Source organism: Meleagris gallopavo, chromosome 1 (genome assembly GCF_000146605.3).
Source record: "Meleagris gallopavo isolate NT-WF06-2002-E0010 breed Aviagen turkey brand Nicholas breeding stock chromosome 1, Turkey_5.1, whole genome shotgun sequence".
NCBI classification, from domain to species: Eukaryota; Metazoa; Chordata; class Aves; order Galliformes; family Phasianidae; genus Meleagris; species Meleagris gallopavo.
In genome coordinates, this window is record NC_015011.2 from 131,814,376 (window position 1) to 131,840,105 (window position 25,730).

At 37.1% G+C, this 25,730-nt stretch overlaps 1 protein-coding gene across 1 annotated transcript in view; it reads right to left on the reverse strand.

The window, feature by feature from the left end:
* The window catches only part of UXS1 (UDP-glucuronate decarboxylase 1), a 55,322-nt gene that overhangs the window by 11,326 nt on the left and 18,266 nt on the right, over nucleotides 1-25,730 (reverse strand). The window contains exons 5-10 of the mRNA XM_010728139.3: nucleotides 23,048-23,108; nucleotides 17,951-18,131; nucleotides 11,558-11,662; nucleotides 10,253-10,312; nucleotides 9,229-9,350; nucleotides 116-235 (exon numbers count right to left, since the gene is read on the reverse strand). Coding sequence (XP_010726441.1) covers nucleotides 116-235; nucleotides 9,229-9,350; nucleotides 10,253-10,312; nucleotides 11,558-11,662; nucleotides 17,951-18,131; nucleotides 23,048-23,108 — 649 coding nt within the window. The remainder of the gene's footprint in view (nucleotides 1-115; nucleotides 236-9,228; nucleotides 9,351-10,252; nucleotides 10,313-11,557; nucleotides 11,663-17,950; nucleotides 18,132-23,047; nucleotides 23,109-25,730) is intronic.

Genomic DNA, 25,730 nt, shown 5'->3' on the forward strand with positions numbered 1-25,730 from the left:
TAACTTTACAGAGGGGAAATCCTCAGTGTTTTCTAAAATCCAAGCTCCATCATAACACATGAGCACAGAATATACAGAACACAACTCTTCACGTCAGTGACAAATCATTACTTACTGTTAGTGGTTCTCCCTGGAGAGCTTGTAGGATAAAATTACTGACAACTCTACCATCATTCATATGCATTCGAGGACCAAAGGTATTGAATATTCTGGCAACCCTTACTTCGACTCCTTCCTGCAGGTGAAGAAAAAAAAAACAACACAAAAACATTACTACCTTAGTAAGCATTTCTTGACAAAAGTGCAAATTAACTCTTCCCTATCCAAAATCTTTCTTAAGAATTCATTTGGCAGATTTAAAACGCATTACTTTCCCACTATGAAACACTTCTAACTTCTCTCACCAATGCTACTGGAAACTGCAGTACATACAGCAAGATAATGCTAGTTCTCTGTATTTGTAATGCAGTCAGTGCTAGAACAGCTGATGATTTCAGTACAAGCATTTTCCTCTAACAAGAGCTTCAAGACTTTCAGTAGTACCCATTCAACAAGAACTTTTTCCACCCAAGGCTTAAGGAGTACTTTTTTTTTTTTTTAAGATAAGTCTCACAATCACTAGATGTAGTACCAGGGTAGCACTTCCTGAGATTAGAATTGAATGTTTCAGATAAGTGTCTTCACCAGTGCTATAAAGAGGCTTTGTAGCCACAATCATTATGTTTCTTAGCTCCTTGCTACTTATTAAGCTGCATAAATTCATGGATTATAGTACAGGTCTTTCAATGCCTTAACTTTTCTCACCAAGAAGCATTTCTGTCACTGCCTCAGAGTCTTACAGGAGGATATTCTGCAAAGTTTCAAAGTAAAATGCAACAAATGTGAAACTGGGAAACCGTCTGGACAAAGAATTTTAACAATGGAAGACTGCAGGACAAAGTAATCTCTCCAAATACTTCCTGTTTATTGACACTGACTCATTTGGACAAGGCACAGTTGATGATAAAACCCGTAAGAAGGATGCTTGGCCTTCGTAAGCTGAAGCATGCATTTGGCTCTGGATGAACTTAAAGCAGCAAGTGAGTGATTGATATAAGTCAGAGAGGAAGGACCTCCAAGTGACCCATAAACAAATGAATCCTCAGAGCAGTTTTGTGAAAACAGTAGCATTACTATTTTAGAGATGTGCAAGTGAGAGAGGCAAAAGCACATTTAATACTTCAGGTATTAGACGGTGTTGACAAATGGGAAAGACCAAGTAGCAAAGGTAGAGCCCAACATCCTTGGAAGGGAGAAGGCCAAGCAATATTAAGTTCTGCTTACATGCAGGTAAGGCTTTAAACTCCATGACCAAATGTTATTTATATTTGCAGATATATTGTAAGCTAACATTAACCAGGCAGATAACCTTTGTGCCACTTGAACAGCTTGGATCATTCATACACCAAGCTTGTGTCCATCACAGAGCTGAAAAATAACCTCGGGAAGAGCAGAAGCTCCTTCCTGTGCAAAATGCATCATCTGGGAATATGCTCCTCATTTGCAGTTAAAAAAGCATGTCAAACATACAGTTCCAGCAGCATATTACACAGCCATTCCCAAAGCTTCCTCTGCATCTGAAAATATACTCTGGCAGAGTTTCTTGTTCTTCTGTTTTCCCCAGCACTCTAGCTTAAAAGGACACTGACTCCTCCAGAGAGGGATTGTATTTCATGTGGGCTTTCCAGACATTGCCATTAATAACAAGTACTGAAAATGAGACACTTGGAAGCTAGTACTCAAGATAAAAATAACTCATTAAACAATGCTGACCAAAAAGCCTCTCTTGTACTGCACAAGCTACAGCAGCAGCCTTGTTTTCCAGCATTGGCTGGAAAATAGTAAGGGCTCTAGAAAAGAAAAACAGTACATGCTGTATAAGCACTTACTCATCACCACAGTGAATGCAGTATTTATCCTCCCTTTTATTTATTTCATCTGCAAAAACCTGTAATGTTGTATTTTAAAAATCACTAACCTTTTATTTATAGAGTTGTCTAGCAAAGCTATTCTAGGCAGCAACCTGCTTTGAAAATCTGTTTTCCCTGCAGCAAATTCCCAATTTGTGCCTGTAAATCTGTGATCTGTCTTCTCAAAAGAAACTCTTCCAGAAATAGATCCAATACTCTAATAACTGTTCTACATTTCCTTTTACCATTTCATGAAAATCTCCTTTGAGGTGATTCCTTTGTTAACTGCCACAAATACTACTGGAACTCTCTTACCTACACCCTTTACTCTGAATATCAATGCGTTACTTACAACTGACCACCTTCACAATACTCCCACTAGCAAAGTCAATTACTTCCTTGGACTTCTGGCAGTAAGGCAGGTGTAACCTTTTTATTATAGCCCAGGAGAAAGAAGGAAATTTCTCTGTCCTATGTTTATACTGTTCAACAAAAGAGAGCTTGTGACTAATCCCTGATGAGATCAGATGTGGTCTTCTGACTTCCGTCCTCACCGCTTAAGGGAGAAAGTTCCTCGGGCAGCCCAAGAAGAGACTGGAAGCAAGCTAGTAAAAATGCAACATTGTGAGCTATCAAAACACTTCAGTTCACTCTTATTTACCAGTATGAACATAATAAGCTGTGGCCATATTTCATAAAGATCTCAGGCGAATTCGTCTTACTAATTAAGAGTGCTAAACATTTCCTCCTTGTAAAGTCTGTGGATGCATCTAAACAGCGGGAATGAATTAGAACTCCCTGCACGTAAAATCAGGAAAGAGAAAGCTGCAATTGTCTGTTTTCCAACACACAATGAATTTCATGGACAAAAAAAAAATTAGCAGGGAACGCCCAGACAGCTGCATGGATAGCATTGTGACCTGATACAAATCTTTACCAGTGCTTCAGCTAAAACTACTAAGATTGCTGCTTGCATCCCTCATTGTATTAGTAACCTTCCTAGTGACTTGTATTCTTCATTAATGAGATCACTAATTAACTATGATTTTTATTTCCCCAAGTCCTGAATTGTAATCATATAACACAGTAACATCAGGATCCATCCATAACATGTTTTTAAGCTACAGTATTCTAACCCTGAGGCTCAGTTTGAGGTATTTCATATATGTATGTATATATACACATACACACACACATATATATACACACTGTATATATATCTATCTATATATCTATCAAGTTTTTTTGAACTGTTTTGCAAACACACAGTGATGTTGATGTCTGAGTTTCACAAATGCCTCTAGATACACTAAGAAGGGCAATCACAATTGTCTTGATTACTTTCGGTAGAATGCAGGTTCTTGAACACAATCCAGGCATATCTCCAGCACTCTCATCTTATGGTTGAATATTACCTTGCTTACAGTTCAACACTTCCCAGATTAGAGAAGCTATCATATCAGTTCAAGGTCTCTTCATACCATTACTTTGATCTCTCTGCTAAAATGTTTTATTTCTAGCATTTGTCTCAGCTCGTTTATAAGTGTTGTATATGGTCAATGAAACAGGCACAAGTCTGTTCTTCCAGCACTTGGATGGGAGTTACTGCCATTAGGAAGACGTGTATCCACTAAAGTGCATCTATGCCTGAATTACTAGGGTACCCCCTTCAGACAGGGATTTTAACTTCAGTACTTTACTGAACAGCATAGCTTTGAAACATGAGGAGGCAGTTAACATAAACAGTGTAATAAAATCCAGTGAATGAGAACTTTAACACAGCTTCCATTAAGGGCCAGAAATACTCCCAAACAACCAACATTACGTATTTCAAACAATTTTAGTCTTCTGTGTGATAGAGTTCTGCAGAGCTATACTCATGAGTAGTATGAAAAGAACAGTTAGAGGTAAAAGGCAGTCCCTTCTCAAAGGTTTCAGAGCAATGATGGCTGAATGAGAAAGACGCATCTTACAGACAAAAATAAGAGGCATACTAAATTGAAAAGAAAAACATCAGAAATAACACTTTGCATCAACAGATGAATGCTGCTACAGATACACTCAAACACTAGTTAAACCAAAAAAAGGGAGTCAATCTTGGAATAAAAAAAGCACAAAGTCTTCTTGACTTCAGAATTCAATTTACACACAACAGTACAAATGGTATCAGGAACAAAGGAACTAAGTTCTCCAATTACCTGAGGGAAAATCAGAAAATGGGATTTCTTATAGCACAGCAGGGAAAAACTGAAAAACACAACAACAAAACTTTGAGCACAGAGATTACAGAAAGCCTTCAGACTTGTCTTAGGAAACCCGTATTCCTTTAGTCCCAGGTTTGACCTTGTCTAAAGTACAAAGTTATTTCATAATTGTTACCAGCAAAGAGCAGGTAGAAACACTAAAGATAATTCAGCAACAAAAAGGCCATTTTGAATAGGGACAAGATGACCAGACAGTTTTTTCCTGCTTTATCTTCACATAATTTGGAAAAAACAGCGCTGCACTGACAGAAGAAAACCTTAAACTGTATACATGCTATGTTTGCACAATGAAGGTCTAACAATTCAGATAAATCAACAACGCGATTCAGGAATGCATTCTAACAGCAGAACTCTCTACTTACAGAGGGGCTCTAACTACTAATGATCCAATGAAAAGATAGACTGCATTTTTATGTTAATGCCTCAGACATTACAGAGTTCTCCTCCTCCCGTTTTTGCCTCACTTTCCTCATGAAGTTAAACTGCTGGAAACAGCACTGTTTCCTCATTCAAAATAGGAATACATAATTAGAAAGATAGAAGAGACCAACAAACAGTACTTGGTATTTTCAATGGAATTGCCATGTTTATGGGGAATATTAACACAACCGAGTGTGAAAGCTCTCAAACTTTGCAGAGGAGAGGAACTGTGAATGTATATGCTTCCCCCCAACCCCTTCTACCTGATTTTCATGTAACAGAACACTAACTGTGGTAATGACACCTGCACATTAAAGGATTCAGTCAGCAGTGCAGAGGGAATGGCTGTAGCATCTTATCTCTTCTTTCCTACAATGCAAGCAGTGCCCGAGGTGCTGATTTTGTCTGTAGCATCTTATAGACTCCTACTCCAATCCTCGCCTCTTTCTATTCCTGCATGTGAAACTCCTCTACGTGGTTCCTAAAAAAGTTTAGAGTTCTGAGATACTTTTTATCACTACCACTTAGCTTTGGCCTAGTATGCGTCCCAAAAGTAACCATTATCTGTGGCATTAAAGAACTGTTCTTTTAACTATTGCCCTGATGAGATGCAATTCCTCCTCTTCTTCTCTTCTTCTGCTAATACCACAGATAATCCAACTCCATCCATCCAGAAACAGCACCAATTCTGCATCACCTCTTAGGCAAACTGCTTGAGAACTTCATATGACAACACTAAAAAGAACGTTGAATGATTAAAAAAATGTATCAAGGAAGCAACTAACAATAATTAGAGAATACAAGATAAGCACACGGAAGACATTTAGAAGGAAACTCCTTTATTCCAACACAGCTATGTGTTTCCTACCTATTTATTCAATAACTACAGTTATTCAGTATTGATTGCCCTTTCAGTTGCAATTCAATCAAGTTTTCATTACCCCTACATTTTACACCAAGGCTTTTCATGATTACTGAAACCAACTCATTTTGTGAATTAAAGATTAGAAATAAAAGCGTAACTCAATATGCAACAGGAAATCACCCTAGGGCTGCAATTGTAATGCACTTCTATAATTAACTGATTTCAACATCAGTTTGTTTATGTTATCCTCTCATTAGTAAAACAAACTTCATTCCTCTTTTGCCTTTGTTTTCTTCCACTACCTGTTAAAATTTTTTGGCACCTTGATTTTTTGCACTCCTGACTCCAGAATATTCTGTAATGCACAGCATAACCCTTGTCCATCTAAAGTTATATTTAATATTTGGTTATCATTGCTCGGTTCACTTCTACACGCTAAGAAAGACACCCGACGGAATTCTTGATTGGAAGCCCTATGGTATGCAAAAGCAATTTGAAAATCATTGTCTCACATACAGTTAGGCCTATCTGCTACCACTGAAGCTTGTAAAGTTATACAGACATTATGAAGGGGTGAAAACAGTGGAAGAAAACTAAAAATTTCCCTGTGCCATTACAGGCTGAGCAGAAGCACTGCTTCAGGTCTGGAGAACTTCCTAATAGACCAACAGTATAAGAAGAGATTAAATCTAACTCACAAAACGTCCTTAATGCACTAAGGTCCAAGTTTACAACACGATTAAGCATACCAGATTCCCATCATGCAGGTAGCATCAGATTGTGACTAGTATTTAAATTACGTCACAGAGCTGAGCGTACATGAATTCTGGTCTTCTAGGAAGACCAGTAATTCTAACCACAGATTTTTGAAGCTACCAGCATATTGAATGGCAACTCCTGAACAAAGCCCAGAATTCAAACTGCAATAAAACGCGTTTAAACTCCTCCTCACCCCCTCTAACCTCTTTCCACTTCAAACCCCCACATTTTCAGGACGATCTTACTGGTTGTTTAGGGAACTCTGCTCATTCTGGAAAATGCTGGTACGACACTAACTAGCAAACTAAGTTCTGTGGAGAAGGAAAACCGCCAGCCATGCAATCATCACATACGCTTCAAGTCATTCACCAGCATAAAGTTTATCCAAAAAAAACACTGGTAGGATTACAGAAGATATGCAGAACAGCAAAAAAGGTATGAATCAAGGAGAGAAGAAAAGCTGTTGCTTTAAGAGATTTTCAAAACTGTGCACCACATCTTCTATGGGCAATTAAGTGCTGAAATAAAGCTTCCTGGGGGGAGAGTCAGAGAGAACTAAAAAAAAGTTGAAGGGAAGGAAACTGAAGTCTCAGTCAAACGATGCAACTTAAATTCCAGATTAACAAGGTAAAGGAACTAAAGCCTCCCACAGCCTGAGAAAAGTTGCAAAGTAGGTATTTCCACATCCACGTGTAGCCTGATCTAAGCGGCTGATCTATACTCCCATACAAATTTAAGGAGGGGCATCTGATCCTGGAAGCTCAGAGTAAACATCCTCTCACATGAGACGACATGACCCATGAGATGACATGACCCAGTGTACACACTTTGCATTCGTTGAGCCCTGCATTTCTCCAGCAAACATTTCAACCCTTTGCTTTCTAGAAAATGTTCGTATCTTACTGAATGCTACTGCTGTGCTTGAAGGTAAGGAAGCTGCACAGAGCATGTTTGAAGTTGGCAGTTGTGAACAGGAGATTAAGTCAAGAATTGTTTAATTCAGAGGGTCAAAGCAGTGAAGAGAAATGTTCTACTCAGGACAGACTACTGAGGAACTCCATAAAGACTGCTCTTTGAATTAATTCAAGAACTGTTCTGATTCAAGCAGCCTATCTGGAAGTAAAAATGTGGAAGTTAGTTTTTATTCTCTGTCTTTAGAAGGATGATTAGATATTTAAGGTATCTGAGAATGTATACAATGAAGGAAAACTTTTTAAGACATGATAAATAAGTTTCCTTGTTCTTTTTTTTTTTTTTTTTTTTTTTAGAAAATTCTAGAAATACTTTACTGTGAAATCCTGTAACCCAATTTCTTTGGGCTACGACACTCCTAATTGACACCCTCCTTCCAAAACAATACAGTACTCATTTTCATAGCAGAAGTCAAATCCTTTTCCTCACAAAGGATAATATTTCCACTAATAAGTATAACATCTGCACTGTGAAAAAAACCAACTCAGTGTTTTGGATTATACAGGAAGGTGGGAGCAAATTTGGGCAGACTTTCTTAATCCAAGAACAAGATGCATCTGACAGAGCTGCCCATAGGACAGAGAGCTTATTCACACCATGTGTTTTCAGTTAATGCATGTGCAAACAGCAATTCCACCATACAAACCTTTGCAAGTCATTGTAAATCCTGCATAAATCTTAAGGGATTAAGTTATTCTGTGGCTTTAAGAGGCAAGCCCATGATTTTCAAGATGACCTAGCTTGTCCTTCTAAAAAGAATGCTGTGATGTATACCATAAACTCACAGAAAATTCAATACCCTAAAGCACAAGAATTTCTCACAAAAAAAAAAACAACTGTAATATTCAACTGTGAACCACATTTCCAAACCCAAGAGGGTAATTTGCTACAGTAAAATATAGAAGACATGAACAGTACAATCATACCAAACTTCACTATTTTAAAATGGTTAATGATTTTAAAACGTTCAATTATTTAAAAAAGAATAAAGCAGATACGAATCTTAAGAATTACCTTTTGTTTGGCAGAAGAGTTAAGTGAAAATTTCTACATCCTCTGTACTAAAACACTACCCCTAAATTCCTCACTTTTAAGCTCAGTTTTGTCTTCGTGTTTTTTAAAAGCACTCAGGATTTTATTATTTCAAGTTTTAAAATTCTACAGAATATATTATGTTTGATTGATTTTTACCTTTGTAAATTAAGGCTGCAAATACCAAGAGCAGTGAGATGACTTTCCTTAATGTGCCACATTTTATAATTGAATAGTCTTCTGGAGAATAGTAGAATAGCAATTTAATTAGACAAGACTCGCATGCATGTAAAGAGTCACTGCTGGGTTACTTAGTTAAGAGTTTCTCTTTGGTATTATAAAACCTAGGGAAATTGGCCTGTGTCATTGCAAAAATGTGTTTAAATTGCATTTTAATCTTCATGTTACTGTACTTGGCTGAAGAAAGTATATTACATAACTAAGGATTCATATCTTTCATTAAGGGTTATATTTGTACCTACCTATTTTTAAGATATTTCTAAAGCAATTTAGAATGCGTTGCTTTTATATTAGTATCTATTAAAGAACTTCCCCATTTATACCCACATATTCTGACTTCAATTATGCTCACTAGATGTTCCACATTTATCAGTAGTTGCTGTCTTCAGGAAATTATTTTAGTACAAGACCAACTTAAAGCAATCTGTTATCTGGCTCCTGATTCATAAGGTCACCTTAGTTTAATCAGTCTAAAAACTATTATACTGGGAGACATAATAAGTCTATCAAAGACTAAAACACATTTTCTTGAACACTGCTCATCTGAAATAACAAAAGATGAGAGCAATAAAACTTCTGCATTAAAGAAAGCACAGATTTTACAGCCATACTAGAAATGCTACTCATGACATTCTCCTATGCTCTCCAACCCCTAAGTAACTGAGTTTCCATTAATTCAGTCTTCCTCGTTACAGAAAATCCATTGAATTTGATACAAATGTGATACCTGCTTCATGTATGCATAGCACATGGTCTCTGCAACTCGCTTTCCTTCATCATAGCAGGCTCTTGGACCTATTGGATTCACATGGCCCCAGTAATCCTCATTTTGAGGGTGAACTTCAGGATCTGTGAGGGAAAGGAAACACTTTATATAATCTTCTGTCAAAAAGATAATTATATAATTAATATTCTGGCAGATCACTGATATTAAGACAGTTTATCAACATCTCTCTGAGTTATGCATTTAAAAACCACATAGCTTCAACACAAGCCTCAACATAATTCATTAAAAGTATATTCACTACAACTATGAAAACAACAGTTACAGGAGATACAGGTTTCTACTAAGATAACAGAGTACAAGTAAACAACAGCCTTCAGTGGCTTTCCAATAAGAGATTGAGAAAAGAGGGTTAAATACAATTAGTCATTTGTTACATATCCTCATGTTACTATTGATCTGTGCTGCCTTTTCCTTTTTAAATGGGTTTGAAGTTTGCATATATTACCATGGAACTTGCAAATGTTACAGGCTAATGAAAAAACTTTGATAAGTCTAATCAACTCCTTCCAGTTCTTAATGCTGTTCAAAGAAATGATTATGGATGAATTAATGCCATAGAAGAGTCACAGAGCAATGAAAAAAAAATGCAGATTTCTTTACATTGATTGGAAAAGCTGGCAGGAGTTGTACAAAAGTACCAAAAGGTTCTGCAGCCTGGCTGATCAGCACAGATTGTCTCCTCTCTGACAGATGCAGCTCTATGAAGCACTTGTAAACTCCCTACACAACACTGCCTTTGAAAAAAAAGTCATAAAAAAACACAGGGAACTTACAAACAGCAGTCTGACCCTTCTTCTGCCATTGTGATTAGAGACTTAAAGCAATTACTAATTCATCTTTAATTGATAAGTACATCTGAAGAAGAAATCAAGCTAAGACAGTGACAAATATCTACTGTTCATCTAAAGGCATGTAAATACCCTTCAGTATTTACATCTCAAGAGCTCTTAACACTTATTCTTACCTCCATACACCTCTGATGTAGAGGCCAGCAGCAGTCGTGCTCCGACACGTTTGGCTAACCCTAAATTTTGGGAAACAGTGAAAGAACATACTTGAGGAAGCACAAGAACCTTTCAGTGACACTAACTGCTTTAATGTGATCCTGGTTTGTGCTATGTTGAACGCAAATTCAATTTCTCTTAGTAGATAAATCTAGCTGAAAGTTGTGTCTGTAGCTCTTAATCTCAAGGTAGGAGACTTGAGAAACAGCAGAACAACATCTACATGTGCGATGTGTTCAGTCCTGGGACTAAAAGTTAAACTGAACTAAGACCAAATAATGTAATATATCACACCTAAGTAAAGATCAAGAAAGCATAAATCATTCCAAATACTAAATGAGAATCTTGAAACAACACACTGTAAAATGGGTAATGAAACAGAAAGCTAGTTTACATAAACAAACTTGTACAGAACAACATGTTATAGGACAAAAACATTTTCTTCCTACTATTTGTAGTTACTGCCCTGTTAAACAGTCTGAATGATTGTACCCAATTCGAGATGACTCTTCTCAACATTTCAATGACCTTATGGGTTGCAAGTTAGCATGGCCACTCAAAGAAATCACTTATCTATGCTGTACAAATGTCTGATATCACACTGCATCTAAATCATGCAATTCTCTTAATTGAACTCACTTGCATACCAAATGAGAGATGGAATAGAATCCAGCAGGTTTTTTTTACTCTCATTCTCATCAGGATCTCTGACAGCTAGTACAAGTTGCAGCATATGCCAAACGGATTAAAGATGAGAGGAAAAAGTAGTAATGGCTTAAGGCCTTCTTTTTTACAAGCTTATTCCCAGCACCAAAACCAGTAGAAAAAACTGAAAATTTTGCCTTGTAATTATCTAGTATGAAGCTAGACAGTAAATGTCCTTTCAGCACTTTTGCCAGCCAAAGCACACATGAGATGGATCTTGATGTTTGGAGTTTACAGAAGTAGTGCAGTTTCACATAGTTCAGGCTCTTAGCTTTTCTGTGATTTCTGTAATCACTGCATAGGTATTACTACATAGCTGAGCTACAGGCATGGAAATTCTGTTGTTTTGCTAGCTGAGCTTCCATATTGTCAGAGCTCACCTGCAGGTATAGTTAAGGGAAAAGTACAACAACTTTTCTAAGACAGAAAAAAAACACCCACTGTTCTTGAAGAAGCAACTTCTTTAGTGCTCTTGACTCATGTGCTCCATCCTCCCCCTCATGAACTCTTTCCAGATCATATTGCAATGTAATATTGTTAAGAAAAAGATTTCTACTTACCCAGCATGTTTAATGTCCCAATAGTGTTGGTCTTTAATGTTTTTATAGGATTATACATGTAATTTGGAGGCGAAGCAGGAGATGCTAAATGATAGATCTGGTCCACTACAGAAAGCCAGAGAAGGGAGGAAAGGAAGCATTAATATTTTTCCATGTGACATATGGAAAGAGAAAGCATAAGAGTTGAAAAACAAGTATTCTTTCTGCATTTCCTAACACTGAAGCTCATATGCTATACAACACGTGTTTGCAAACCTGTTGTAAGACACAGCAAGACATGCTTTTCAGTAACACAAAATTACATCAATTACATAAAAAAAAATACATCAACAATGTTAACACATATCTGTTTTCAGGTGGAGATTTTTCACTTAAAATAATGCCATTCCCAATAGATATTCCACACTCTCAAGTTACGGAATCTATTTTTACCATCACATTGAATATTATTTAACATCATTGAAGGTATACTGATGTCTAGTCTAATTCATAGTAAGACAGCTTGCATACTGGCAAGAGATTGTACAGGTAATTAATGCTAGTCCCAATCTTAACTAATTTACATTGCTGCATTTCTGTCATTGAAGATTGTAGAAACACAAAGATTCAAACTACTGTCAAGAAATTCACATTCCACCCAACAGCAAAAATAGAGCCTAGTGTAACTAAGCTAGACTGTTATATCATGTGTTGTGAGTAAAGACTACATCGAAAATCAGGACTCTTATTTCAGCAGATTTTAAGTTCAAAGCTCTATATAACTAATTGAGAATTTCTCTCTCCACCTTTCTCAGCCGCTGTTTATTTCTACCTTAAGCTAAATGAATTCTATTTTGCTGTCTCCTTATCCAGTAGTCATGTTTATTCATCTATTTCCAGATACTTATCCACATATTAATAAAACAGATTATTTCAAAAACAAGCATGGCAATCTTCTCTATTGACATACTTCAGAAGACAGATACAGATATCATAAATGGAATCTGTTACAAAGAAGCAAGCACACCAGACATCAGCTCAAATCTGGCTTTGTAACAGGCCATCAAAAAAGTCAGTATATATTCAACAATGAATTTCAAAAAGAACAGCTCACTCCAGAAAATTTGAAGTATAAAAAAAAGTTGTGTAGAGCAACAGAATCACTCAAACATGGAAGCTGAAAGAATCCCAAGATGCTGGTTGATATAAACATAACATAACTAATGACAGAAGTCTAAGGCAAATCCTAACCATGAGACCAGCTTCGGCATATCGGAGTTGCAAATATCATCATATGAAATAAGAATCCAAGGTTGGAGATACTACCAGAGGATGTGAAGATGGTGGGTAGAAAAGTTAATTATAATACAAACAGTACAATAAAAGCTGGATCCAATGCTCAACAAACCCCAAATAGCAAGCCCTTCGTAATATAACAACTGTAAGTACAGAAGTGTCTTTCTGACTTCTACGTAACATGAATTACAGCGTGCAGTCGTTAGTAACTAGAACAGCAATGACCAGCTGCCTACAAAACATCAAAGCAGGCCAGAGAGCCGAAGGAATACAATTTTGGCAAGTACAGTCACAATGGTGAGTACTAATTCTCACATTAAAAAGTGGAGAGAAATACAATTCCCTGTAGCAGTCTTCTCTGCTATTTACTCTCTTCTCAACAGAAAATGTTATTTCCATTCACTAACAACTCCAGTGCAGTATCAAGAGAGCTCTTCACAGCATGCAACCTACAATAGCAACAGGAATGGTATCCAAGATGGTCTGACGCCGTGAATGTTGGGGCCTGAATCTTTATTCAAAGCCCTGCCCCCATTGTTAATGCTACACTGAGGATGCTGTCCATCCCTAATACAAACAAAATATACAAATGTCTCAACTCCTGCCTAAGTATTACTCTCTCTGCAGCAGAGTATGATCACAACACCAAAGAAAAGGTGTAGATTGAAAGCTTATGAAAGAAGCAGTTAGAGAAGCTATTTACTATTGCTCTTGGCAGCATCAACATTGCTGCCAACAAGGTGGCTCAGAGAAAGGAAACAATCTGACAAGTAAAGTCACCAGCTGCCACCAGACTCCAACTGTCATCCTAGCTTTATTCTGTTTCTTTCCATTCAGTCCTTCACAACCCTTTCTATGTCTACTTTTCAACAGGCTTTAGTAAAACGTTTGCAAAACGAAAACATCACTTCAAAAGCACTGATGAATAAATTACTGTCTAGACCTATGCTGTCAGAGGAGAAGTGAACACATTCCTGCCTCTCTACCTTCATCCATAATCTTTTAGCAATTTTTTTAAAAATACACGCTGAACTTTCAGTGCACAGCCTCTCTTAAAGGAACAGTTCCCATAAAGGCTCAAGGCTATTCAGATGAGCAGTGCTAAAATCTACCTTTCCTTTCTCTGCAATCAAGATACAGTCAGGCATAAGATTATCCAAATGGCCATATGATTGCTAGCCAGAAACAAAACGCAAATAAAATACAAAACCACAAAGATTCCTCAGAATTGTACAACTTTTTCTTTTTTTTCTTTTCTTTTCTTTTACAAGAAGTGCTCAAATAAACAGAAAAAGTACAGAGGGAGAGGAAACCTCTTCTACCTAGCTTGACTACAAGCGCTGTATGCTCTAAGCTGGCTTTGCAATTAAGCCACAGTTTTTTTGAATTATTTTATTGAATTAATTTTATTGAATTATTTTTTGAATTATATTATTGAATTAATTGAAAATGAGTCTGCGAAAGAATGTGCAAAGATTTAAGTAACTAGGAAAGGTTTAAGTAAAGAGGAAAGGCTTAAACTGGAGAAGGTTTGTTTATCACGTACAAGTTCGGATTACTTTGTGACAATTGAAGGCGAGTTTAGAACTCTTGAAGGCAAGATTCTTCCCAAGCAAAGGAACACACAAATTATTCAACTACAAATGTGTCAAGTAAATAGAAGCTCAACAAACTAGAAACCTCAGAGAAACTGCACTTATTCTATTGAAAGTGTTTAGTTGAATTGAAACTAACCTTAAGTTTCTATACGCTTGCATTTGTGTTAATTTTTATTTTTCATTTATTATAATATTCATATAACATGTTTTGGGGAGACAAAGCCGGACTCTTTTCACATTCACTTTGTATTAAATAAGCTAAGCAGTGCTCTTGCATGCATCTTTAAGAGTATCAGCAAACTAGATGTTTGTGCACAATAGGAGCTGATAACCACATCTCAGTCATAAAGACAGATACTAACAGGTTTAAAATGCCCCATTTGTGGTATGACTATAATCTTATAACTCCACTTCTAAACTGGCTGCCCCGCTCCATTTATGCAGGTAGAATGACATTTCACAGCATAAACTGCATTGCACAGACTGCAATGGATGAGGGAAAAAAGTAAAAATACATTTTACAAGTTTAAAAAACACTTTTTCCCTATGCAGTCAACACTAGTGGAAACTTGAAAGGAGTGTATAAACAGGAGGAGGCTTGGCTGTTTACAAGGGTGGATAGTCATAGGACAAGGGGAATGGTTTTAAACTGAGACAGGGGAGGTTTAGGTTAGATATTAGGAGGAAGTTTTTCTCACAGAGGGTAGTGACGCACTGGAACAGGTTGCCCAAGGAAGTTGTGGATGCCCCATCCCTGGAGGCATTCAAGGCCAGGCTGGATGTGGCTCTGGGCAGCCTGGTCTGGTGGCTGGTGACCCTGCACATAGCAGGAAGGTTGAAACTAGATGATTATTGTGGTCCTTTTCAACCCAGGCCATTCTATGATTCTATGGCACTCATTTTCAAGTTACTATGTAAACTGAGTACATTATTTCTGCCCTTTCTACATTTAATCCAAAACTTCACTTAGTAGTTTTAAACACAACTCTACTGCCAAGAAGTGGGATAGGTCACAGTAACATCAGCTCAAGCATTCATTCTCTTCTGTTCTCCAAACTGTATCTATGAATCTTCACACTAAAGTTTATAGGAATATGAGCCAAAGCGCTCTCAAGTAAACAACTTGAGGAGGTTGTAACGTTAAAGAATGTAAAGAATCAGAGGTAGGAAGTCGAATAATAATAATAAAGAGATTCTTTTCTCTATATCTCACGCTTTAGAAAAGAAAATTATTTTGTTGGACTAGAAAAATCCACATCTATTAGTGGTTTAAACCTTGACATAAAAAAAATCCCAGGTAATTTAAGAACATACAACTCAAATACAATAAAAAAAGTTCATAGAAATTTTATTTTCAGATTTTCTGTTTCTTACCCTTCGAGTACTTTCGTTCCATTAAGAAATTCAGTACCTCTGCTTTTCTCCTTGAAAAAGCACAAATGAAAGCTAAGTGTCCCTGTGCAATTTCTGCTGATATCTTCCCTAAATGCTATAGCAACAGAAATTCTAGTGCATAAAATCACTCACCACTGCAGTGAACAGCCACAGGGCTAAGAAATGAAACTTGCATTTTGACCATTTATCACTGTCTCTGGACAATTCAGATCAAGTTAATGACTCACCGAGATAGATTGTATTTATGTCTCACTATGAAGTTAAAAAAAATTCATCAAGAAATTTAGTGAAAGCTACACATCCTGAGAGTACACTCACTTTTCATATCAAAAGCACAAACATCGTTCTTCCTAGATCAAAAATTAAGTCTCCTTCCAAAATAAAGTACGTATTACACATTTAAGTGTTAAACATCCCTACATGACCTTGTTCAGAGAGGACAGCACATAAACAGGAATTCTTTAAATACTAACCTCCTTTCCTCAAGACTTTTCCCACTTTCCATTTCCATTTTCAAATGAAAAGGACTAACTGGGACTAAATTAAGAGCTATGGATCCATGTCAGAAGGAAAAAAACAACTTTTTAATCTATTGCAATAACTCCCTACCCATCCTCCTCTCCCCATCTTTTTTTTTTTTTTTTTTCTCTCCCCACTTTTCCTTCCTGGACACAAAACTCTTCATTGTTTTTAAACTTTAACAAAACTTTACCATGTTACCATACTATGTATTTTATTTTGTTCTTAATACTTAGTCAATTTTGTTTTAATATTTACCTACATCAGCTTACATTTATGTTGTTGGAGTAAGAGAAGAAATTCAATAAGCTACATGCTGAAAGACGTTACAACTTGTTATCAGACAGTAGAGAATTGGTATCTTAATTACACAGAACATGGGACAGGTAGCAAAAGGATCACAGAATTCCCTTTTTTTGTGCCTAGTAATTGGGAAACTGATGATAATTCTCTGAAAAGTTCTTAAGTGTCAGTTAGAACAAAAGTAATGGAGGAAAGATTAAGAAAGCTGACAAACCAATGTAGTTATGGTATAAGCTACTACTACCTGGAGCCAACTAATAAGATCTTAGTCCTATTATCCTGTCAGCAAAAACACAAATTTCAAGTAAAGTAACGGACAGTAACTGAACCAATGCATTATCAGAACAGAGAAGGAACACATTTGCAAAACTATTTCAGCAGCACTGTCAGGAATTCATCACAAGCAATAGCACAGGAGATGCAATTACTATAGATTTTTCCTGTGAAATTTGGCCCACGAGAATTCAGCTTGAGTAATAACTGAAAAAAATACAGCTTCAGATTCACTTTTTGTTTCAAATATGAAAAAAAGATTGCTACAAAAACTCCAGCATAATTAGAGTAACTTTTTCACTGATCCATTATACACTGATACATTCCCAAAGACTATATATGCATAGGTATTTTTTAAATAGCTGTTTACAAACTGGCATAACAGTTTGAGGCTTTATGATAGTTCAGAGGATCAGTTACTCCTACATCTTTGAAGTGAAATGTTTCTTGCTTTGTTGTTGTTGGAATTTAGTGCTGACATTTTCCTAATCCATGGGCAGAAGAATGCTCATACCTAAACCAGGCACATTGTTTTCCATAGAAAAAAACGTAAGGTAACTCAGAAAAGCACGTTGACTCTCTCTATGAAAGAGGTTACATTCCTCTGCAGGAGGTACACAATCCACAGTACCAACAACCTTAAATTAAGCTTCTCAGTCCATGCCAAATCAAGATTCAGATTCTGCGCATGTGAGCACGTGCATGCACAAAGGGATGTGAAACAACAGATGGGACAGACTGATCTTTCACCAACCTGCCTTCTCACTAGATCAGTCACGTGAAGGAAACATGAAACATTTCTTCTCCCACCCAATCAAAAAGGATGAAAATTCTGATTGAAAAGAACCGATTTCAAAGAGAAGAGTTATTCAGCTCTCAGCCCACACTGCTCATAGAATTTAGAACAATAAACAAAGTATACAGGTAATAGACCAATCCAGAAGTCGGCACATAAACTTCATTTCTTTACAAACATGCTTATCAACATAAAGCACAGTCAAGTGCAGATACCAAGGCAGTGGCTACTCACCTTCAATGTACAGGGGCTCAACGACATCGTGATTTATCAGTTCGAAGTTCTCATGACCAATCCAGTGCTCCACATTTCTTTTCCTGCCCGTAAAGAAGTTGTCCACAACTGTAACCTCATGGCCATCCATCATTAGTTTGTCAGTAAGATGAGAACCCACAAACCCTGCTCCTCCAGTTATCTGCGTTAGGACAGTTGGTATAAATTTCTTTTTCTTTTTACAGAAACACCAGACAAAGTCTACAAGCATGAAAACAAAAGAACAGTAGCTTTCAGATCCTTGCTTACCCCAGGGGAAACAACTCCATTTCCATGTTCAATTTTTTTACCCAGTATTTAGGGTATGTATAATTTTGAGAGACATATGCTTCATCACTTTCAACCTGAAAGTTCAGCTAACTACTCAAGTCAGTAAAAACTCTTCCTTTCCTCTTTTTTTTTTTGTCCTACAAATTGGATTGTGCCCTTTTGTCATAGCAAGATCTAAAATATACCCAGAAAAAAGAATTCCCTGCGATCTCCATTTCCGAGGAGAAAAAAAAGATGGCAGAAGTTCATATTATTTTCGTGTAATACCAGAAATATTAAATCCAGCTTCTGACTGGATTAAATGGAAAACACATTGTATGTCCTAAGCACTACAAATTATTTCACGTCACAGAGGTGAAAGGCCTCTCATCTGAAGTAGCTGCTAAAATCATCCTATCATTCTGTTCTCAGCCTCACACATCAGTAGCTCAACAAGCAGAAGTAAATCATTTAAAATCTTCTGCTCTTCTTCCATGATAGAGAGAAAAGGAATCAAGGAAGCAATTTGTTCTTCCCCTTTGTGCACTTAAACAACATTGAAGAAAAACAAACCACTAACACAGTGTTCAAGCAGTCAGCATTACAAGTAGTAGTACTGCAAGTTGTGTGACACATCCACACAAATATGGAAGCAATTACTTCCTCTGCCCTTTCAAGAACACATACAGGTAACAAACACTCTGAAGGAACAAAGGTAAAAGGCCAGTGTGGCATCAAGATACACTGTACGACTGCATGATAAAATTCATATTTTGGAAAAGCGATTCAGCTATTGATTTCCACTCTTCAATTACAGTGACAACTAACCAAATATAAGGACATGGTGAAGCTGTCAAACAGCAATCAAACACATGGATGGAGTGTCATGATGACAAAGCACTGTGTGTAGAAGGATGTAGATGTCCAAAGTTCTTCCACTTTGTGTTAATCAAAGCCTAAATATTTATCCTGCCCCCTCCCTCCTGGGAAAAACAAACAAACAAACAGATGAGAATATTTTTTCTGATTTTAAAAATCAGGAAAGAAACAAAGCTAACAAACTAAAAAAGACAACAAAAAGATACTGACATTGGCTTTCTTTTCTAAAATGCAGCTTTCTAACTCTTGTTTTCCCACACGTTTTTCACATTCAAAATTTAAAACTATCAGTGCCACAGGTATTATAAGTACCAAGTTAATAAAGGAAACGTTTAGTTGGTCTACTTGGTATTCCTTTGCATTTGTCAGTGCTTTCCTGCATGAGATTTGGATATGCAACTCAGTTCCTTGACAAATACAACAAAGAGGATTTAGGAGTAGCCCTCTCTAAAAGAAAGCAATGATCTTAGGGCTCCCACTATCCCATAAGAGACAGCAGAATGCTAAGAGCAAGGAAAGAAGAGCAATAACTGAGGAAGAACAGTCGTTTGCCAGGTATCACTACCTATCAAAGGAAAAATGAACACACAGAAAATCTATTGCCATAAGCTTGTCCTGACTTGGAATTCCACAACTGGCAGCCTTGTTGCACGTTCTAAGGGGTTTATCTTTTTGCGGTGATCAGGACCAACATTTCCTGTAGAGGATATGAATCTAAATCAAAAGAATTGAGGTCAGAAGGTCAAGGGAAGAGATCCTCTGTCTACTCTGTGATGGTGAAACCTCACTTGGAGTACTGCATCCAGATGGGGAGTACAGGACAGATATGGACCTGTTGGAGTGTGTCCAGGAGAGGGTCACAAAAATGATTCAAAAGATGTAACACCTCTCCTGTGAGGACAGGCTGAGAGAGCTGGGGCTATTCAGCCTGGGAAAGAGAAGACTCCAGGAACACCTCGTAGAGGCTTTCAGTATCTAACAGGGAGCTATAGAAAAAAAGGGAACAGACCCTTTAGCAGGACCTATTGCAACAGGACAAGAAGAAATGGTTTCAAACATAAAGAGGGGAGATTGAGGTTGGATACAAGGAAAAAGTCTTTTACAGTGAGGATGGTGAGGCACTGGAACAGGTTCCCCAGAGAGGTGGTGGATGCCCCGTCCCTGGAGACTTTAAAGGCCAGGCTGAACCAGGCTCCAAGCAACCTGATCTAGCTGTGGATACCCATTCATTGCAGATGAGTTGGACTAGATGATTTTTAAAGGTGTCTTCTAACTCTGAAGATTCTGTAATTCTATTCCTTCAACTAAGGCCTATGAAAATTCCCTCCCACTATTTTTACTTCCAGGTTTCTAGAGAAGGCAAATTCAATGCTTGCAATCTATCTTCAGTGTAGCAAAGCATCAAAAGCTATACTCTTTCCCCATCTCCTAGCCAAAGCAAGCACTGTTTTGCAGCACCCTTTCACATTATATGCAAGCAAAAGGGAAAAAAGGAGTGGAAAAAAAGCACAAGCCAATTTTCCTAGAAAAGAAGTTCCAAGTACTTGAACTCTAGTTTTATCATAGAACTGTATTAGCTTTATTAACATATGATTTCTACAGGTATTAGATAATGAACTACCTGGAAAAGGAGCTGAATTTCCCCTGGAAAAGTAAAGAACTGTATAAATTACTTATCATTACTTGAGGCTATGTTAAAAAAAGAAAAGATAATTTTTCATTGGAGCTCTCTGTATAACCTTCCTGTAATCACTTATAAAAGCAAGGTTAATATACTTCATTTCTAAATATGACTTCCTGCAAATCACAGTGACATATTAATCTCCAAAATCATATACTGTACATGAATCATTTCCATATCAGAACTGAAGCATTAGCACCTGGGGCTTAAAGAGACATTCTTTAGTAAGACCTCATTAAAAAAATATGTACTTAATTATTTAAGAGTGCCAATATGCCTTGTAACTTCAGCATCTTCTGAAAAGCACAAATATTACTAAATTTTCTGTAATAGAGGCACTTAAATACTTGTCTATTTACTCAACAGGTTCATTTCTGTTGTCTGCAGTCAGATTCAAAACATCTAACATCCCATTTGGAAATTACATCAAATTATTCTGTGCTTCTACTGGTCTAAAATATTGAATTCATAAAGAAATAAAAAAACACCAAAAACACACACACAAAAGAATACACAACAGATTGAGCTTGCGTCAGCCCTTTCATCCATAATACTGCATAATTCCCTCTCTGGTATAAGATAGCCTGTGGCTGATCACTTAAGAGCAAATTAGATAAAACACACACCACAGGATGAAGTTTAACGGACTGAAGCTCTTTTGAATCAAAATCCCAGAGTACCTCATCTTAGCTGAGACACCAACCCTACTAGAAATTATTTGCAAACAGGTACGCAGTATTAGCAAAGGACTGCTAGAATTGTTGTCTGATCATGCCAGTGTTGCAGGTATCTCCAGGTTGCAGTCGGAGTTTGTGGTCAGGGAAAAATCAGAATTTAGAATAGTATAGGGAAGTCAGCAAAATATGCAGCAAGTCATCTACCAAGCTTCATTTGGCTTGCCAATTCTTGTTGTTTACTCCTGACAAAATTCAAAGTTTATACAAGTTCTCCATATGCTGACTTTTAACTACTCAGAAGAACATTTTTACTACATGATAACAGCAAGTTTCTAAATAAAACTGCCCACTTGAGTTTGCAGTTTACTTTGAAGTAGTTCCCAAATGCAATATAGAAAAAATGAGTATATCTCATGACTGTGACTATGACTCATTCACGCTTTTGGGCAGCTTTCCCTGTAGTAATTTAATCTCTACAATATGCAGACACCAAAAATGTATTTATCTCCAGGTCAGCAGAAACACTCTCTTTCCAATACCTTCTGTTCTCCATCCAGTACCTTCAAGTGCTGAAGTTTAAAACTCAGTATTAAGAGTTCTATAACCTATTTTTTCCACACAGAGGGTGGTGACACTGGAACAGGTTGCCCAAGGAGGCTGTGGATGCCCCATCCCTGGAGGCATTCAAGGCCAGGCTGGATGTGGCTCTGGGCAGCCTGGTCTCGTGGTTGGTGACCCTGCACATAGCAGGAAGGTTGAAACTAGATGATTATTGCGGTCCTTTTCAACCCAGGTCATTCTATGAGTCTCTGATTCTATTATCAGCATACACTGCTTTTTCTTGTAAACACCTACTCACTTATTCTAAAAGAACCTTAAGGAGACATTGTTACAATTGCAGGTATGAGCAACTAAATAGTTTTCAGAGTAAGGCTCTACGCTACTTTCCTCTCTGCCCATCTCAATTTCAACAAAGAAACAGCCTACAAATCTATCTCTCTCAAGTTGTCATAAATGAATGAAATTAAACTAATGAAATTTGAATTTCCTTGTCCTGACTTAACCTCCTTTCCTTTTCCACCCTGAAACATTTGTGATGCTTCAAAATAACAAACAATAGATAAAATAACAGGGAAATGAACACTCCTTAAGTTTAATTACACCTCCTTAACAGAACTGCAGACTTCCAGCCTTTTGACTAAATTTTGTCCAATTCAATCACACAACCTTTCCGCCATGATGTGCGAAAGAAGTTGCCCAGTTTACAAGTTTAACACATCTGAGAACACAAAGATCATTTAGGAATGCAAGTCTATGATGTTAGAAGCAGAGTACAGTAGCTTAATCAACAAGTCAAACCTCCAAACCAGAGCCCAAGTATAATAACCATTCGCTGTGCTTGAGCACATAGCGTGGATAAGTGAAGCATTCGCCCAAACTCCGTGCAGCACATATGATAACAAAAGCAACTTACTTTACTCCTGTTCATAACTTGAATTATGTATGTAAACTGATCACATTCCACCGAACTCTTATTTCCCAAGCACAACCCCCGAGTAAATACAAACTTACCAGGATTCTTTTACGGTCCTTTTCCGATAAAAATTTCACTGGTGGGTATTTCTGGGTAAAACTAAAGAACATTCCAAAACAAAGAAGAAAAAATACATAAGTTGGAGCTTTGCTTCTTCTTCCTGACAACTGTCTTTGAAAAAGAAAACATTATTCTAACAACCTCCAATTCTTGAAGTTCTAAGGTTATGTTTACTCCATTTTCCTACAGAATCTAGACCAACATTTGAAATTACCTGCACTCTGTCAAAGCACGTGAAAAATAACACCTGATCTGCAAGAAGCACATTAAACTTTTGTTTAACTGAATTTCTAGTGTGATTCACTCAGCTTCTAACAGTTGAAAATTTAAAAAGCAAGCAATGTATTAAAACATTCTGAAAAAAAAAAACAACCTTCTGTTAACTTAGCACACTGACCTCAAATAAATATACTTAAAGTTTCAACATAATCAGTATCATGCTTACATACAACTTACTATGATGCTTCAACTTAAAAAAAAAAAAACAAACAACGCAATTTTATTCAGTCTGAAAGCTAATCTTAACCTTCTTCTCAAAAACTGGCTACACCGCCATTATTTTAATGGTCTGCAAACCATTTGCACTTCAATCTTTTTGAGCCTTCTTTTTTTTTTTCCTCCCAAAAGAATTCAATCAAAACTAAAATATCCTAAGAATGAAACTATAACATTTGTATTTTTAGGTGCTCTCAATTTCAAAATTGATGCTCAGAACCACAAACGCTTCTACGGATGTAGAATCATTCACTCTCCCCATTGGCTGGCACTCTGCATATGGCAAATTTCTCCAAATGAAGATGTGAAAGAAGATGTGAATTATTATTTTATTTTAAAGTAAGTAGCATTTTAGTCCTGGCAATATTTCAAAGGTTAAAGTTATTCTTAGCCAAATATGAGAGTGGCCAGAACTGAAACTACGATTACTCTTCTCCTCCAGGCAGTCCACATGCTGGACATACAATTGGTTGTAACAAGCAAAAAGCATTTGTGTCAGGAATTCACACTGAGATTACGTTTTCTTTTACACACCTCTACACTCACTCTATATACCTCTGATCCTGAATTGCCTGGTTGTACCCCGCAGTACTGGCCCAACAGGAATTTTTCAGAGACAAAGCAGACATACTTCTGTATTTATGACAAATTTTTCATCCTAGAGTAAAAGCCATTTTCATAGATAGGGGAAATATGGCAGCAGAATCTTCAAACATCATCCGTACAGGAAGACTGAAATCAGAAGCTACCAACACCTGCCTTGTATTGCTACAGGGGTTGGTAACAGTAACCTTAATTCTTTGATTTAAGACCAAGCAATGAGAAATAGCAGTGCATAAGCACAATACAGACAAGTAAAGCAGCCTTCCTGTGAAAGAAAGGCAAATCCACTGATAAAAAAAGACATCTTGAAATTTTATGAAGTTATTTTTAAAAAGTGTCAAATAATTTGATATAAAAGTCAAACTCCCTCACTTTTAAGGTCAGGCTACATTATCCTGGCACAAAGTGACACGGCTGCCAAAGGGATTTCCCAACCATTCTTGCACCTTCTATTAGGCCAGCAATGGCTCGGGGGCAGCCTGTAGGAGTCCAGAGCTGACTGAAGAGAACACTCTTCTTTCGGCAAGAACTCAAGCTTACCTTGACCTAATGCTTTGATGAATACACTAGCCTAGTAATGCTTTTTGCTGTGCAAATTATTAATAAGAACTTTCCAATTTTAGCTTGTTAAACAGCCTTCTGTCATGAGACTAGGAATTCTTGACTTATCTGCTTCCCAAAAGCAAGAAGGTGGTTTGCTTACAGATTTTAATCAGCTAATAAGGTGAAACAAACAAACAAGACAAACACACAACCAAATAACCAGTGAAATTACAGATTAAGTTTCTCAAGCAGGATCAGCCTTCAGGCTGATGAGTGAGTAGTTACATACCATCACTTTATATAGTTGCAACATCTAAAAATTATTAGCAGCAACATCTTACGTGCAGTTGTGCCAACAGAATTAAGCAGCTGCACTGTTTAACAAAACCTTAGAACAGTAAGTCTCTGTTTTGGTATGAGCCCTAGCAGCCCAAAAGCCCATATTTTGTGAAAATGGAATTATATTTTCAGTTCTTACAGAGGTAAAATATATTTTGACTCTTTCTGCTCAATGCTAGACATTCGTAGCAAGAGCCATCAGCACTCTGCGTGTGCTAGTCAAAATGGAATGAGCTGTCTGATGGCTCCTGAGAAGTTGTTACACCTAACAACTCAATGTTTATTTGGAAAAAATGTACTAAATAGAAAAAAAGATCAGACACTCCTACCACAATGGCAGAAGGAAATACCTGAACTACCAGCAAGCGAAACTGAAGATATACTGACTATCAGTTAAGGTTAAACAAGTCAATTAATGTACTCAGATAGAGTACATCAAAAATGTAACCTGAACTCATTTCTTCATAATTTCGCTATTATGATTGGTGCAGTAGTATCATAAGTGACCCCTTCCATATTTTTGCTTTTCTTGTTTGGTTGTTTGTTACACCACAGAGGCAGCAGGCAGAAGGGTCAACTGCTCACTGACAAGACACAGCTCCAAACACTGTCAAGCACGCCTCTGACCAAGAGCAATGTCATTCTGCACCTTCACCAGAGGAACAGCACATAACCACCAGT